At 42.3% G+C, this 15158-nt stretch overlaps 1 protein-coding gene across 3 annotated transcripts in view; it reads right to left on the bottom strand.

The window, feature by feature from the left end:
• dachd (dachshund d) overlaps nucleotides 1–15158 on the bottom strand; it is a 111741-nt gene that overhangs the window by 17071 nt on the left and 79512 nt on the right. For 2 of the 3 annotated variants that reach the window (XM_042427120.1, XM_042427119.1), the window contains 3 exons: nucleotides 4294–4466; nucleotides 4001–4145; nucleotides 3783–3914 (listed from right to left, as the gene is read on the bottom strand). In XM_042427120.1, coding sequence (XP_042283054.1) covers nucleotides 3783–3914; nucleotides 4001–4145; nucleotides 4294–4466 — 450 coding nt within the window. The remainder of the gene's footprint in view (nucleotides 1–3782; nucleotides 3915–4000; nucleotides 4146–4293; nucleotides 4467–15158) is intronic. The other variant, XM_042427121.1, reaches the window with a different exon arrangement.

The raw sequence follows: 15158 nt of genomic DNA, 5'->3' as shown, positions 1-15158 counted from the left end.
CAGGTATGAAAGGATGCACCTCTAGGTGACATAATACACCATAAGCATCCATTTGTGCTTGGGAGGACATTATGAGTGCATCTCCTGTTGTGTCAACAAGGATATATAACGTTTACCGGCCAAGTGCCAATATCGTATTACCGGTGAATCACCCCGCTTTTAAAATATGGTTTACAGAATCAGTTTACATACTGTAGTTGCCTCTGACTCTCCTGTCAGGCGTTTTAGCTCAGCGTAAAAGAGATGTGGCATGTTTAACTGCAGCGGGAGGGCCGAGGTAAAGTGGTGAAATTTGTTGTTGGCAAAATGCTTAAACTGCCACATGGTATTTACAGAGACTCTTATACTTCGATGTACATACATATGGCTTGTGTTTCAAACACCTTTTCCCCAAGGAAATAAAATGATGTCAAGTGTTTGATGTCCAAAGTGAGTTTACAGCCAAAGGCTTCCGTACCTTTCAAATTTCCCCTTGTTTGTCAGCTACCTGCTGTTTCACGAGACAGAGGCTTGTCGGAAGCTATCGCCACAGACTTTCTGTTTGAAGCAATTCAATTAGTCACATGTGAGATAACACTTAGCTTTCTACTCGCCTTTTTTCTCACACATCATCTAATCTCCCCTTTTTTCTCAGGCAAAATTTGGACAAAAAATAATCAAGTTCAAACAACAGCCTCCCCCCCTCCCAAAAAAAACTACCATCTGGTTACTCTGCACTGGGTGACACAACTTTGGAAACCGCCTTTTTTAGACAACAACAAACAGCCTTTGTCCTTCATCAGCAGAGATGACATGAAAAAGATGAGCCGTGTTCATAGGATATGAGTGATGTGACATTATAGTGTCTGTCTCTGAGGTGTCTGGCTATTTAAAATAGCCTCCATATGAGCCGGGGCACCGCATCCTTCCTCTGCGCCCACTGTGCTCTCTTCTAGGAGTGCATTGCGAGAGATTAATTTAATGCTCTGCCAGGATCATAAAGATCAAACAAGTGGAGAGATATCATTAAACCATTGGAATGTTATCTCATTTATCTAAACAAACTGATGCGATGAACAAGCCTAATTAAAAAGCTCACCATAAACAAAGCTCCGGATCGCGAGGCCTCTCCCCTCTCTAACAATGGAACACATTTATTTTATTAATCTAATGCATCATGTATCATATCATTACAGTTCAATATATCTATCATTAATTTTATTCCCTTCACTTAAAGCTTTTATTGGAATTACTTTGGTTATTAGTTGGTTCTAATGTATTGGTTACCTCTGAATCTGGCTGCTACAATCTCTCTTATCTCGCTGCATAAACCTGTGCATGTTATTCAAATTGCCTCATTTATTATGATAGCTTCCTCATGTAAATTGTGCTGACTGCTCGCCCTTGCACAGTCCTCATTAGACTAATGAAAACCTTCAAACGAAAAAACTAAACAACCTGCCAAATAAAGGTCTGGGGTTATTATGAAAATTACAACTGTGGGAGCCGGGAGAAGCTCTCTTCATTAATTCATGCTCAGCAAATTGGTAACTAATTTAGTTGCACTCCTCTGCATTAATGGGTTATTTTATAAAAATGTTTTCCACAGCCCGAGACCTCTGGTGCACACACTGGAGAGCTCAGAATCCTAATCAAGTCCAGTGACATATTAGGAATTGACAATCTCAAAGATAATACAGGCGTGTGTTTGCGGGTAGATGTGTGCGGGTCAACTAGTCAGAATTGGTGTGGATTGCTGGGTCATTTGCTTTCTCCTCCAATATTGCGAAGAAATTACAGTCCATTTGTGTTGATTATCTGAGTATTGGAAGGGGGGGGGGGGGGCACTTCAGTTTAGAAGTAAGATTTCTGCTACTGAGGAAACATTCAGTTGATTTAGTGTGTGGACACTTGCTTGAACCTCCTTTCTCTGTTTGCGTTGCTCTGTTTGCCAGACTCTCTTTTTGTCAGACACACACACACACATACACACACACACACACACACACACACAGAAACACAGACAGTTTGTGACCCATAAATTTCACTCATGATCCTGCTAATTATTACTATTCACTGCTTCACACCCTGTGAGTGGAGGTCTAACACTGATCTTCATGTCAGCCTAGCCAACAGGGAACATACAGCCCAATGATTTCCACAGTGGTTTTAATATCATTATCAGCCTCACCCCACCCTGGATCACCCAGTGCAGCACAGCACAGCCCACCCCTGCTCCTCTCAAACCCAATCGAGAATACTCAAATCTATTATTTGCTTCCTTTTATATTTAATTCAACACACTTACTCCGTATACGTCTGTTTCTTTTGAATGAATGAATAGAAGAAGTATAATGAAATAATGCCAGAAATTAATAAAAACCATTTAGTCTGGATAATATGATTGAAGATTTTGAATATTTGTCAAGTTTAGAGTTAGTGGAGATGACAGGAAACAGCACATCTACTGTTCTAAACAAAGACCTTGTTATTTCCCACATGTTTTTGAAAAAATATCAGTCACAATTATAAATAAAACAGGTACCAATGGGATTTTAAAAAATCTGTGTAAAAATCAGATTAGTCCTAACATTAAATAGTTTAATATTTTTGTAATTACTTTAAGAACTCTATTCCTTTTTTCAATTAACAGAATAATCTTCTGAGCTAACTGTAACTGTACAGTACAGTTAACAAAGTCCTCTTGGAATTCTTGGAAACATGAAATCTGAGTGATAATTAGTTAAAAGTCATCTGCACATTTTAAATACATGCAGGTATTTTTTTTTTTTTTTTTTGAAATCAGAAAAACAATGAGCTTTATCTATAGATCAGTTTTGTAAGAGGGTGTATCATTAAATGTCATCATGACGTGTGTAATGTAAGAGCTGGCAGCTTAGAACAGAGATTCCAGAAATAAACATACATACACTTCTACAGGCTACTTCAACTAGGTATGGTACCCATCAGATTATTTTGATCTGTAAAGAAATAACTGTTAAACTGAGAAATTTAAAGTTTGACCAGCTAATTTAGGAGTGTTGTTAGAGACACAATTTACAATTAGGAAAAATCAGAAGCAACGGTAAAGAATCCTCCCAAAGGCTTAAAACTATGTTATCTAAATTGAATGACCTTAAATCATCTTGAATATAGTTCTAGATATCTTAAAAGTGTTTCTTTTAGTAAAAATAATTACACAAGGCATGCGACTGATGAGAGTACGGTCTCTGTCTTTTTTTTTAGTCATCAAATTAGAGATATACACAAAAAGTTCAACAAGTTCTTCTATCTAAGTTGATTCACCTTGAAGCCACATTGACTCACAGCGGTTTCATAAAAGCAGGTTTTGGTGCCACATTAACCAAATGTGGTCTCCTTGTCTCCTCTGGCAACTCCACTGACTCACTTGGTGCTCCTGCCTCCTCTGATTTCCTGAGCTAGGTTCAGATTTTTCTGCAGACTCACACTTCTGAAATAAATGAGACTTCATCTCTGTTGTCAGAATAGAACCTGCTCAGTAGAGCACGGCTTTGGCGGAAGAAACCAAAATGCAGGATTCAGTCGCTTGTTTCTCATGACAACTGTCGTTTTCAGACATTGTGAGCAGTGAACAGAAAGAACTAAAAGCTAGATTAGAAGTGCTTGACGTAAAATGTAATAATTTCTCATATTGTGATGTTTAAAAAAAGAAAGAAAAGCAATCATGGTTCATTTTCTAGCAGACGTACTGAAAATCTGTGTGGGCATACGGTGTATCATTTAGACTTCACCTTTCTATCACACTTGTTTTAATGACTCACCTTTGTCAGCGTGCATCCTTTTTACTTCATGGCTCATGTCGTGGGCCAGGTCTCCCTCTTTAGGCCCAGGCGGGATGTTGGGGGACAGGCCTAGCAGGGCATGGTTCATGGACAGGCCATTGTGGTGTACCGCTGGAGAGACAGAACAAAATAGGTTTGTCTTTTTTTCTTCATCATATGTGTGACTAACTGTGCAGTGAGTTAACACAGAGACGTACGTATCCTGTCTGAGGAGCTTTCTGTGTGGGCTGGGGAGCTGGACACACTGCTGCTGCGATGGGACGATGGGTGACTGCCTGGCCTCCTGTGGTCCTCTAGGGAAGGGGCTGGGGAGGGACTGTCTGGGACACGTTCCTGGAACCCCAGCAGTAACAAAAACACACAAACGCACCCAAAATAAGTACCCAGTGTAGACTGAAACACCGTACAAAAGTCACAACACAAATCTGAAGAAAGCAGTTACATTTGATGTAGTTTTAAGGACATCGCTTCTTTCTGCGTTAAAATTTACCTTTATAACAGAGGTGACCATTCTGGAGGGCAGACTTTGGCCCTGTGCTGCGGCGGCCATGTTTGCAATGGTGCTGAGGTGGTTCATCTGGCTCATCGCCATGGTGACAGAGGCTGGGGGCAGGCTGACAGGGATCAGGGGATGGGGCATCATCATGAAGGGCAGTTCCAGGCCTAAGACACATGAAGGGGTCGTTGGTTACTCAATGATGCATATTATGAGTGAGTCATTCACAGGGGGAAACTTCTGAGGCTCTGGCAGAAAACTCAAAAGCTGCTGCTGTTAATTCCGCAATCAGCGATTCCCACCACTGAGATACCCTTTAAAATTGGTGTCCAATAACACTAAAGCTTTACACTGCCATCCATTAGAGAAAAAAATGGAATAATTCAAATTAATCGCTTCTCGGGTATCTTTCCATGTTAACATAATACACATAAATGTTTTACAACATACATTAATAATAGATACTACTGCAATAATAATAAAGAAAACGGGGATGAAAACTAAATACACAGTCATTCAAAGATCCAAAGTTTACACAGCAATAAAGATGCATCAATTATTCTATGATGAATAAAAAGGGGACATTATGGAAATTGTCTAAATATTTAAATATAAAAAATCTCTGTAAAAACAAAGGCAATCTTGAAAGCCATTACCCAAATGACTAGTTAAATGTGCTAATGACAAACAAGTACCGTCAGACTACAGTATGGCAATGACTTTAGGCTAATTATAGCAGCTTATATTCCAGACCAGAGAGAGAGAGAGAGAGAGAGAGAGAGAGAGAGAAGAAGAAGAAAAGAGCGACACCGAAAAAGTCGCTTTCAGTTCGCACAATAATGGGTTTTACATTTCTTTCTCTTTTTATACCCACACAAATTATTCCATTACAACATCAGAGATATCTTACAAATGTTTTAAATTATTCAATTGCTGTCTGGCAATAGATGCCTAATTGGGGAAATTGAAGACATTAGTAGTTCAAAAAATGTAAAGAATGTCTAATAAAGATACCATAGGGGGTACTAGTTAGTCGAACTGCGGCCCTGCACTGTGCTTCTGAATGGCTTAATGAAAACAAGCCAACTTTCAAAGGACATGAGCGCAGACAGAAGGTCAAAGCTAGGTGTCTGTTCCCCCCACCCACCCACCCACCCACCTACCCCCCCAAACACGGCACCACCCCTCCTTCCCCCCCCCTTCTGCTCAATGGGGACTTTGAACTGGCAGGATCAAAAGTGACTGGGAACAGTTTGGTCTCATTCCTCCGCCACTCAGATGCTTTTCCTCAAAAAATGCTTTAAAGAAAACCTCATAGACACTATTGGATCTGATTGAGCCTCTCTGTTGATTTTTCACTCACTTTTTTCCCTCTCTTTCTTGGCAGCCTGGTTCAAGGTAAAAAAAAGCTGCGTGAAAGAAAGGAGGAAAAAAAAAAAAAAAAAAAAGATACTGCACTACAGAAAGCTGATCCACAAAACAACTCCACTCTTCTTTCCTGACAAAACATCAGTAGCCAAAGGGCAAGGAGATCTGCATGGCGAAGCCTCTAAAGGGAAGGACACTGGTTGAAAATGAAAGGACATGAGAAGTACTCCTCTCTATCATTCCCCTCCTTCCAAAAGAAGCATTGATTTCCATAAGAAAGATGGCATGCAGTTTCTCAGTGGTGAGTATTCCCAAACAATATAAAGCAGGGGAGATTAAAGAAAGGCGGAAGCCAAGCAGCACCTTGTATCAGCGCCTCTGCTGTAGCTCAGACTGAATCAATTACCACTCAGCAGGCTAAGCTCAATTAAAAAACACCACAGAGGGCCTGATTGCGGGGGTACTTACTGTAGGACAACATGGAGAGGTCTAGGCTACCTATCAGCCTTTCAAGGCGACTCAAGGGCCAGAGAGAAGAGACTTATTCTGCCTTTGAGGTGGATACATTACACCCATTCAATCAAACACAGCTACACACATAAAGACACATTTCTTAAGCAGGCCAAATTTTCACCAAATCAATAAACGACCAAAAAGAGACGGAGAGAATCACCGGTGTCCGCTCCCCGTTAATCACATTCTTCTACTTGTCTCCTTTGTTGCGTCTTGTACTTGATGGTGTATGAGGCTCGGTGATGTGTCTCCACCTGACGGACAGCCCGGTGGGAAAACACTGGACCTCTGTTCGCTGTAAGGGGTATTAGTCTCGCTTTCAGTGCCTGTCCAGCCCCTTTCATGTCACCCCATCCTAAAGCGCTGTTTCTCCCATAAAGGCCTATTCAGGCCACTGTAGGGGAATGTGCCACAGGCCAACGAGGGTCCACCAATCCCTTTCTTTGTGGCTGAAAGGAGCCAGGTGAGGGGGATATTGGTTTATTCAAGGAATCCGGCGTTTTTTTTTGCGAGACAGTTAAGTGTTTTTGTTTCATTCATATGCAATTTCTTCACATTTGCTAGATTTGTTCTTGTTAAATAAAAAGATCACAAGCGACTGCGGTACAAGTTCCCGAACAATACTATAGCGATACTTTTCTTTTTCGAAAACCAGATCCCGCCGACATTAATCAGACTCATTAATCACTTAGGCATTGTGTAGATATTCCAGTGAGCAAACTGTTAGAAACATATTTGTCAGTTTCTGTTTATCTCTGATACAGAAGTTCAGACCTGATGAGAGGTGAATTCCCATAAGCCCCCTTCTCTTCTGAAGGGCATAAACAATGCATTTGGAGTAATTTACCTGAAGTAAGCCTGAGGGACCTGCAAAGGTGAACTCCTATTTACCATCATTAAAACTACAAATCACTTAATACCAATATAAACAGCTCAGCTATTATGTTGTGCAGTGCTTGGGAGTTCACGCATGGATAAGCAAAGATCTGAATCATGGAGGATGAATTGAATGAATTAAAACAGCCCTTGGTAACAACATGATTAAAAAGCTGTTACATCAGAACCAAATCGCACAGCTGACGGTCGGTCAGATACTTAAAAGAATCACGCCGAAAAAAAGATTGAATGTTAAATGTTTTAAAATGATTAAAAAGAGAGCAGTAATTTATTTTGATGACAGAAATGATAACCTGCAGTGATTTGTGCTGCAGTTAATCTTCATCTAAACAGGACTTCAGCCTCTCTGGCCGTCTAACCCTACAGAGGAAAATAAGAAAAAAAGGAACTAAGCCTTTGTCGTTGAAAATGGTATAGAGGTAGCAGCCAGCCCTTTACCCTTAACTCTGTTGTGGACAGATTTCCCCTGACAAAAATTAAACTAGCTCCTACTTGGCACTTTATTATCTCTTCAACTGAATGATTTATTGTTTGTGGAGCGAAAGAACCAAAGAGAGGGGGAAGATTACATTTCCAGCCAAAGCTCAGGCCTGATCTCGTTTTTTACTCTCTCTGTCCAGGAAAAAAGCTCCCGACAAACAATAATGTCAGCTGTAATTGATCGGAGGTCGCCGGCTGGGCCTGCAGTAAAAGTGCACTATTTAAGCGACAATCGGCCCTGCACTCTTCAGACGCTGGCTAATGAAGCTGTCTGTCTGGGCTATTTACCTTCTCTTAAATGGAAGGGGAGAGATGTACTGTAAGAGACAGGGCTGGAGAGGATCTGCCTCTCGCTCCTGTGAAATAGGACCTGCCCATGCCTCAGGAATGTATAATTGGTTGGCGCAGCCAAAGCTGGGGATCCGGTGCTAATTAAATGACTTGTTTAAAGCCTATCTGTCTTTGTTTGGGAGGCTCTGGGCTTCAGAACAATGCATTGTAAATGCTGTTGTCAAACAAACATTCCTGGTTATCCTTTGATTTGAATTGAACAAGACAAAGGGCTGATTTGCTCAGCGCTAAGCCTTTGGTTTTCATGGTGTTGAGATATTTTTTTTTCTTCTTCTGATCTGTCAAACTGAACAGGACCATTCCAGTCAAGCAGCTAAATGGACTGACTCACTGCACAATGCGTACGCGGTCCGCCCGCTGCAAAACAATCTCAGTTTTCCTCCTAATTGCGCTTGTAAAATGCCCCCATGTCGCGTATGTATTTCTCCAACAAAGGTGAGACGGTGGCACACACACATGGAGAGTCTTTGTTGTGGTCGTATCAAGGATTTGCACACCAGTCCCAAAAGGAAATGAACGGCTCGTGAAAAAGTGTCTGTCATGCGGCGAGACATTTAGGGGTCTCTACGTAGCACTAATCAGCTATTCATCTTTACCATAACTGTTAATCTCCATCCAAAAATCAGAAAGCCCTGCCATGTGAGATGGAGGGAGCCTTATAGCCTTTAGATCAAACATAAGACACAGCCTCCATAAATATGTTGTCTGGCATTACGGTGCCACTTTACACAACACACGAGCTCATGCTCACATATGCATAGACACACGACTGTTCTCTGCATACACACACATACATACGCAAACAAGAAAAAACAGACACACACACACACACAGATGGCAGGTTCAGTCAAGGCTGGTGAGTCCTGTTTCTCATTAAAATGGGGGGAGAGAGGAAGGTATTGAGCTTTGATGTAGCCACCCACAGCCCCTCAGTGTCATTGAATGAAACTTTGAAGCCTTTTGTGTTTACGCAGTTAATGTTGATAATAAAGCAAACATCTTGCCTTTGTTAAATACCTGCCGTACATTCACATATGCACAAACACATGCATATATATATATATATATAAAAGCAAACGGACACATATAAAAGAATACATCCCCCACCAACAAGATGAGGTAAACACACAGGTACACACTCAGATAGTGATGCAGTATAGATAATTGTGTGTATAAGGTACGTACACACACAGAGCCAGCCAGACATAAAGACACATGCAAACAATATGTTTTACATTCCAGCAGCCGTAATGATTGGATACATTTCAAGCTAATTCACGTCAACAAACAAAATGTGTTTAGCACGCCAGGATAAAGAGATACACTTTGCAATGTTTCAGGTGGGCAAAGATTTCCTGCCAAGATGCCTAATGTAATGTAATGTAAGAGAAACCATGATAAGAAAACATTTCTGGTTTGATGAGGTAACATAATTGCTTTCCTACCCAAACCACTGGAGTGTAACATGTGGTAGAAATTATCATGGAGACAGACAGAGGTGTTTGTCCTTTAAGTGTATAAAATCTAAGGCAGGCAACTTTTATAGGATAATTTAAATCCTGGGCTCTAATGGCACGCATTCCTTATGAAAATTGAAAGATCAATCATCTCGGTGACAGATCTGTTGTTGAAAAAAGTTCTTCCTTATCTTTTGAAGAGAAAATGCTAAACACGTTTTTTTTTTTGTTTTTTTTGTTGCCATCGCCCCGCCCGCACCGGCCCCCCGTTTTTTAGCTGTCTATTTGTCTCTTTGCTGAAAATGTTAACGAACAGGGCAATAATCAAGCCATATGCTTGCATGTGGCAAATCTCATTACAGTAAATGACCTTTACCAACCAATGCCAACATCTTTGTGCTTGATAACACAGAGCGTATAGAGCAGGGGGGGGAGACAATGGTGGGTTTAGTTAACGCAATCATGCACATGGCCGGGGGTGGCCGGGACAGCCAGGGCTTCAGGACACATTAGCAAACAGCGTTCTCGCTCCTCTAATTTGGGTCGGAACCAGGCTCACTTTATATTTGCGACACATCACTCTTGATAAATATGCAACATCGGCACGAGAGCGCACCGACATCCGATCGCTGACAATACACCGTGGCATGGAGAGAGTGCTGTGAGCAGAAGAGGAGAGAGCAGACGGAGAAGGAGAGATATTACTAGCAGCTGTTACTACTGCGGGTGCAATATATTCAAGCCCAATCAATAAAGCTCCTACAGACAGTGACACCCAAGCAGACAGAGGAATCATTTTCATCTGATACTTAGCAAAGGCTCCCCTTTTAAAAAGATTGCTTTCAGTCAATGACAACCAGTTGTCATTTGACTAAGGCTCCTGAAATGAAATATATTGACGAGCGTTATCAATCACAGCCCACTCTGCCGTCATATCCCTTCGGTGGAATAAGAGGGGGGGGTGGGTGGTGGTGGTGGTGGTGTGGAGGGGTGGGTGGAGGTGGGGGGATTGGTTTTCATGTGGTCATCAGATCATCTGTTTTAATTACAAAATTAGCATTACTACCTCCTGCGCTCTCACTTCCTCTATTACAATCACCTCTTGAGAGAAAATCAGTAATGCAGTGTATGGTTTACAGTTGCACTGCTAATTATTTCAAGGTGAACTCGCTCTAATATACACGTTTTATTTCACAAGAGTCCAAAACAGGTAGGCGAGTTCGGATTGAATGACATTTAAGTACAGAGATAAAATAAAAAAATAACATTATGTTGTAGGGTTATTTCAATTATTCTGTTGGAATGAGTATTTTGTTAGGGATTCTAAACACAATTTATCAAGAAATACCTTCCTCTGTTTGTTCACATTGTGAAGGACATGCTGAGATTGTAAAATTCCTTAACATTGTTTGAACTTGCTCGCTCTCTCCCTCTTTATCTTGGTCCCAAAGGAGAGGCTGTGTGATGGTGAAGATGTCTGGGCTCAGCATGGCTGATAGTTCTATTTGGATGAGGGTTCCCATATCATAATTGAGAAGAAACACCTTTCGGGTTCAGGCAACAAACAAGAGTGCTTTCGTGGAACAGAACCAAGTATTTCTATCACACAAATGCTTTTTGATTCTCCTCCTGATTGCCATGTCGTCGGGCAATGGGACATTTTTACAGCATGATCACAGTGGAAAGAGATTGTCATTTTGTTGTTGTCATCACTGTCTTGTCATTACTGCTGTGTACACAGTAATAATATTACTCCACGCTAATGTGTCCTCTTATACGTAATCATAGTGAAACGAGAGCACATGTTATCAAGCCACTAAATGCTTCGACCGTCTTAACTGTGCATGTGAAAACTGCTCCACATTCGACGCAATTACACGCCGTGCATATTTCACATTACTCCAACCTGCGAAAGCTCATCATCACTGAAAGTTTGAATGTCATTTATTACACGTATCACATTTACACCAAGTGACATTGTCTTTTCAAATTGTGTTGATCTCTTCACTTTCAAAGGTCAACCCCTTCCCTGGCTAAATTCAACCTGACAGAGAATAGTGAGGAGGGGACAGCCGAACGCGTGCATCACCCCCGCATCAAAGCGCTCCAAATTAATCTATCCAATTAATGAAGAATGAGGCCTAATGTTGATGAGGGATGACAACTCGACTGGTCAGTTGTTTTTTATAGCTCTGCTCCTGCGTTTGTGAACTAACCACAAGAGACAATCAAACAAATATTTCCATGACACGCGGTTTGTCTCTCTTTGTGTCTCTTCCTCTCTGTAAATGCGGCAACTCCGCTGCCACTCAAAGATGATAGAACTTGATATGGATCATTACGGAAATAATGTTTAATCAATTCCCCCCTGTTATTGCAATCTATTTCTGCAGTTGTCTGCGTTTGTGTATTTTGTAGCTACATGAGTGTGCCTCACAATTTCCCAATCATGCATATTCAAGTATTACGCTGATGCTTAACAGCCGACGCAACTGGAATTAGAACGAGGACATTAGACTTCATTAAAAAGAGAAATGATTATCAGGTTTATCTTTTGAAATGTCTATTAAAATGTGTGTGTCGTTCTTCACTTATCTGTCACCTGGCTCCCATGAGCCTGGCAGACTAATAGAGAGATGGTGAGGGCCTAAGCCCAAGAGAGACACACAGACCCATCAAGCTCTTCACTCAGGCTGGAAGGCTGTCTGTCTGCTCTGCCACCCTCTGTCTAGCTCAGTGTGTCTGACTCAGTTACTAACATTACTCCCCCTTTTCCCCCCCCTGTGCTTGCAACTTAAATGGACTCTATTTTGTCCAGTGTAGCCGTAATATCAGAATAAAGAAAGTCAAAACAACACACATTGTAATTGCATAAATCAGACGAGTCTATAGTGTGTCGCAGCCAAAGAGGTGTTATGATGTGTTCGTGAAATGAATTCTTTTCAGCCTATGGCTACAATCTAGTCTCTCTCAAGAGCTTCGACTGACAAAGGATCCCACAAGAGAGCTAGAGAGGAAGATGGATGAAGTTGCCCCTAGACACTCATATCAGGTCAGTATGTGCTTTATCCCCTAATGGTTAAGGTTAGGATTGAGTAGGGGGTGATACTAGATCTGAGCCTGCAGGCCATTGTTCTGTCTAGAGGAGCAGGAAGTAGCCACCATCCTCCATCATGGCCCACATTTAGCTGCGCCGGGCCACCAGCACTAGTGCAGCTAGCAGGTTGGAGCGTGCAGCTAGCTGGTTGGATGTGTCCTTCCACCCAGAGAGCTTTATTATTAGAAAGGACATAAACAGACTAATTAAATCGCAGCAGTGGAGCTGGGCTGACAGCTGGCGCAGAGAGTGTGACCAAACAGATCCCTATCAAAGTGCAGGAGCAGTGCCTCTATATGTGGCCTGCTTTGGTGTGCATGATTGTCTGTCTGCTGAGACGCATGCCTATATGTTCTGTAAGTATACATACATGTTTGGCTTTTCATTTGATCCATTTTAGACTTGTGTTTATTCTATAATGGATGCCTGTAATTTTTCCCCGCTGTAATTTCATTCACACACACCGACATCTTAATGTCTTATTTATCAGTCTAGCGCAAAGCACATTCACTCACTGATACGATCCGAAATAGTACAAATGCTATCCAGCAGAGCAGTAAACACTCCAGTAATTAGTGCATGGTCTCCAGGCTGACTCTGCTCAGCTCTGCAGCATGGCCAAGCACGGACCCCATATAGAGAGGAGCCTAGTTATGCATTGATCTCAGAAAATTAAGGCTAACTGCCCCAGATTGCAGCGTCTTGATGTACCTTCTGGATGAGCAATGTACTATACTTTTGTTGTTTGTAGAGTAAACAGAATGATTTGGGCTCGCTGCGCTTTAAAATGAATACATCTTGAATAATTAATGACGCCCCCTTAAAGCGTTGTTATCTGTGTGACCGCAAACGTAAAACCACTGATGATGAGAAAATATGGTTTTAACAAGTCAATAATGGAGAGTGCAACAAGAACAGCCTAATCAATGAGGCTGCAACGTTTGCAAACAAGGACTTGAATTATAACGCCAATAATTGATCTCTTCCATTTTTTCCTCTCTCCTTCGTGTGATGTCATTGTTTATTGATTGCTTCCCGCCAGTGAGGGATGATGGGAAGTTCCCAGAGTTTGTTTTTGCTATGACTTTTGCCCCCCACCACCCTCCCCTTCCCCTCCACCTTTCCCTCCTTCTCCTCCTAGTCCCCCCCCCCCACCCCCTCCAACCCCCTCCCCTCCTCTCCATTTGAAATTTGCAAGCTGTAGCACCAGCTTAACCAAAACGGATTAAGTCCCATACCCAACTGAGAACACAGATAATGCTCAGTAATTGGTAAAAAATGAAGATGAATGGGACAGCTAGATAAGGACCAATTAGCTGCTGGGAGTGTACAGCTGTGGTCTCCTCACAGAGCGCTCTCAGGGGCCAAGGCCCCCTATTTCTCTCTCACGCGAGCACTCACACGCACACAGACGCACACATACACACACACACACACACACACGTACAAGCGTAAGGGTGGGGTTTGCAGAAATTAGCCTGATGACCCTGGGAAGAGAGAATGATGCTTCCTCATCATCTCACCCAGAACCTCTTCTCTCAACTCTCAGTCAGGCAACACTCCAGGTACCTGTCACCACCCGTCCAGCTTCAGCCTAGCATGTGGCTCCCCCCCCTGCTCCCTGTTGGGTGCAGGCAGCCTGGACTGAAACCACAGATGTGAGACAAAGAGCTTTCAGGTTTTGAAGCTTCAAAGTGCTTTTTACAGTGCAGCGTTTTTACTGCTTCAGTTGTGGTGTCGTATGTTTAGGGCGTATTTAAATCGTACGGTGAAGTCTGAAAGTTAGCCGCGACTATTGTGTCTTCTCTTTTCGCTGAGGCGCTGTCTGCCCGGCGAGCTGTTTGGTCGGCATGTCGCGGCATCATCTGGCTGATGACAGTGGAATTCCCATATCTAATTACAAACAGGATTTCAGCTCCATTAGAGTTGTGTGGTGAGGAGTCAGATGAGTGGCAGGGCAGCACCCAGTGGCCAAAGAGAGACAGAGGGTGAAAGACGAGAGAAGAAGTAAGTAAGACTGTGAGAGAAAAAAAAAAAGAGGACAAGGGTGAATGCCGTCTTATCTTTTCTTCCCACTCCTTTTCTGAGGATCTAAGAAACACTTTATTTTCCTTCCGCGGCAGAGAAAAACAATTCCTTCTCTTGAAATTGGCAGGTGTTTGTTAGTGGGCAGCTGACAATATTTTCTCTCCCAGTAATGAAGGTTATGGCTGGGGTCAATGCACTGGGAGGGAATGGCGAGCTGTTATCCCCCTCAAGGCCCAGCGCCACACGTGTTTTGCTTGGTCTGTGATCTGTAATTGTGGCATTTCCTGCGCAGGAACAATCCACATTGTGCTTTGAGAAGTCTCCCTCTTCCCAACTAAAGAGCGCGATGGAAAATCAAAGAAAAGACACCCCCCCCCCCCCACCCCCCCCAACACACACACACACACACACACACACACACCTCACTCTGTCTCCTTCTACATTTTTACATCTCTCTCTGCTCACTATTTTTTTTTTTTTTTTTTTTCACATCTGTCCCTCCGTCATAAACTCCTACACAAATATCTATTTCCCCCTTCTCTCTTTCTCTCACTCAGGATGTTTGGTTATTTTGGCTGAGAGTTGAACTGGCTGTATTTTCCTTATAATTAATAACATTGATGCAAACAGGAAGGTCTAATTGTGATGAATATTTAATGCGAGGGAGA

The sequence above is a fragment of the Thunnus maccoyii genome, chromosome 11 (genome assembly GCF_910596095.1).
Source record: "Thunnus maccoyii chromosome 11, fThuMac1.1, whole genome shotgun sequence".
Classification (NCBI taxonomy): Eukaryota; Metazoa; Chordata; class Actinopteri; order Scombriformes; family Scombridae; genus Thunnus; species Thunnus maccoyii.
The sequence above is the reverse complement of the archived record's forward strand: the minus strand, read 5'-3'. Positions and strand labels throughout refer to the sequence as shown.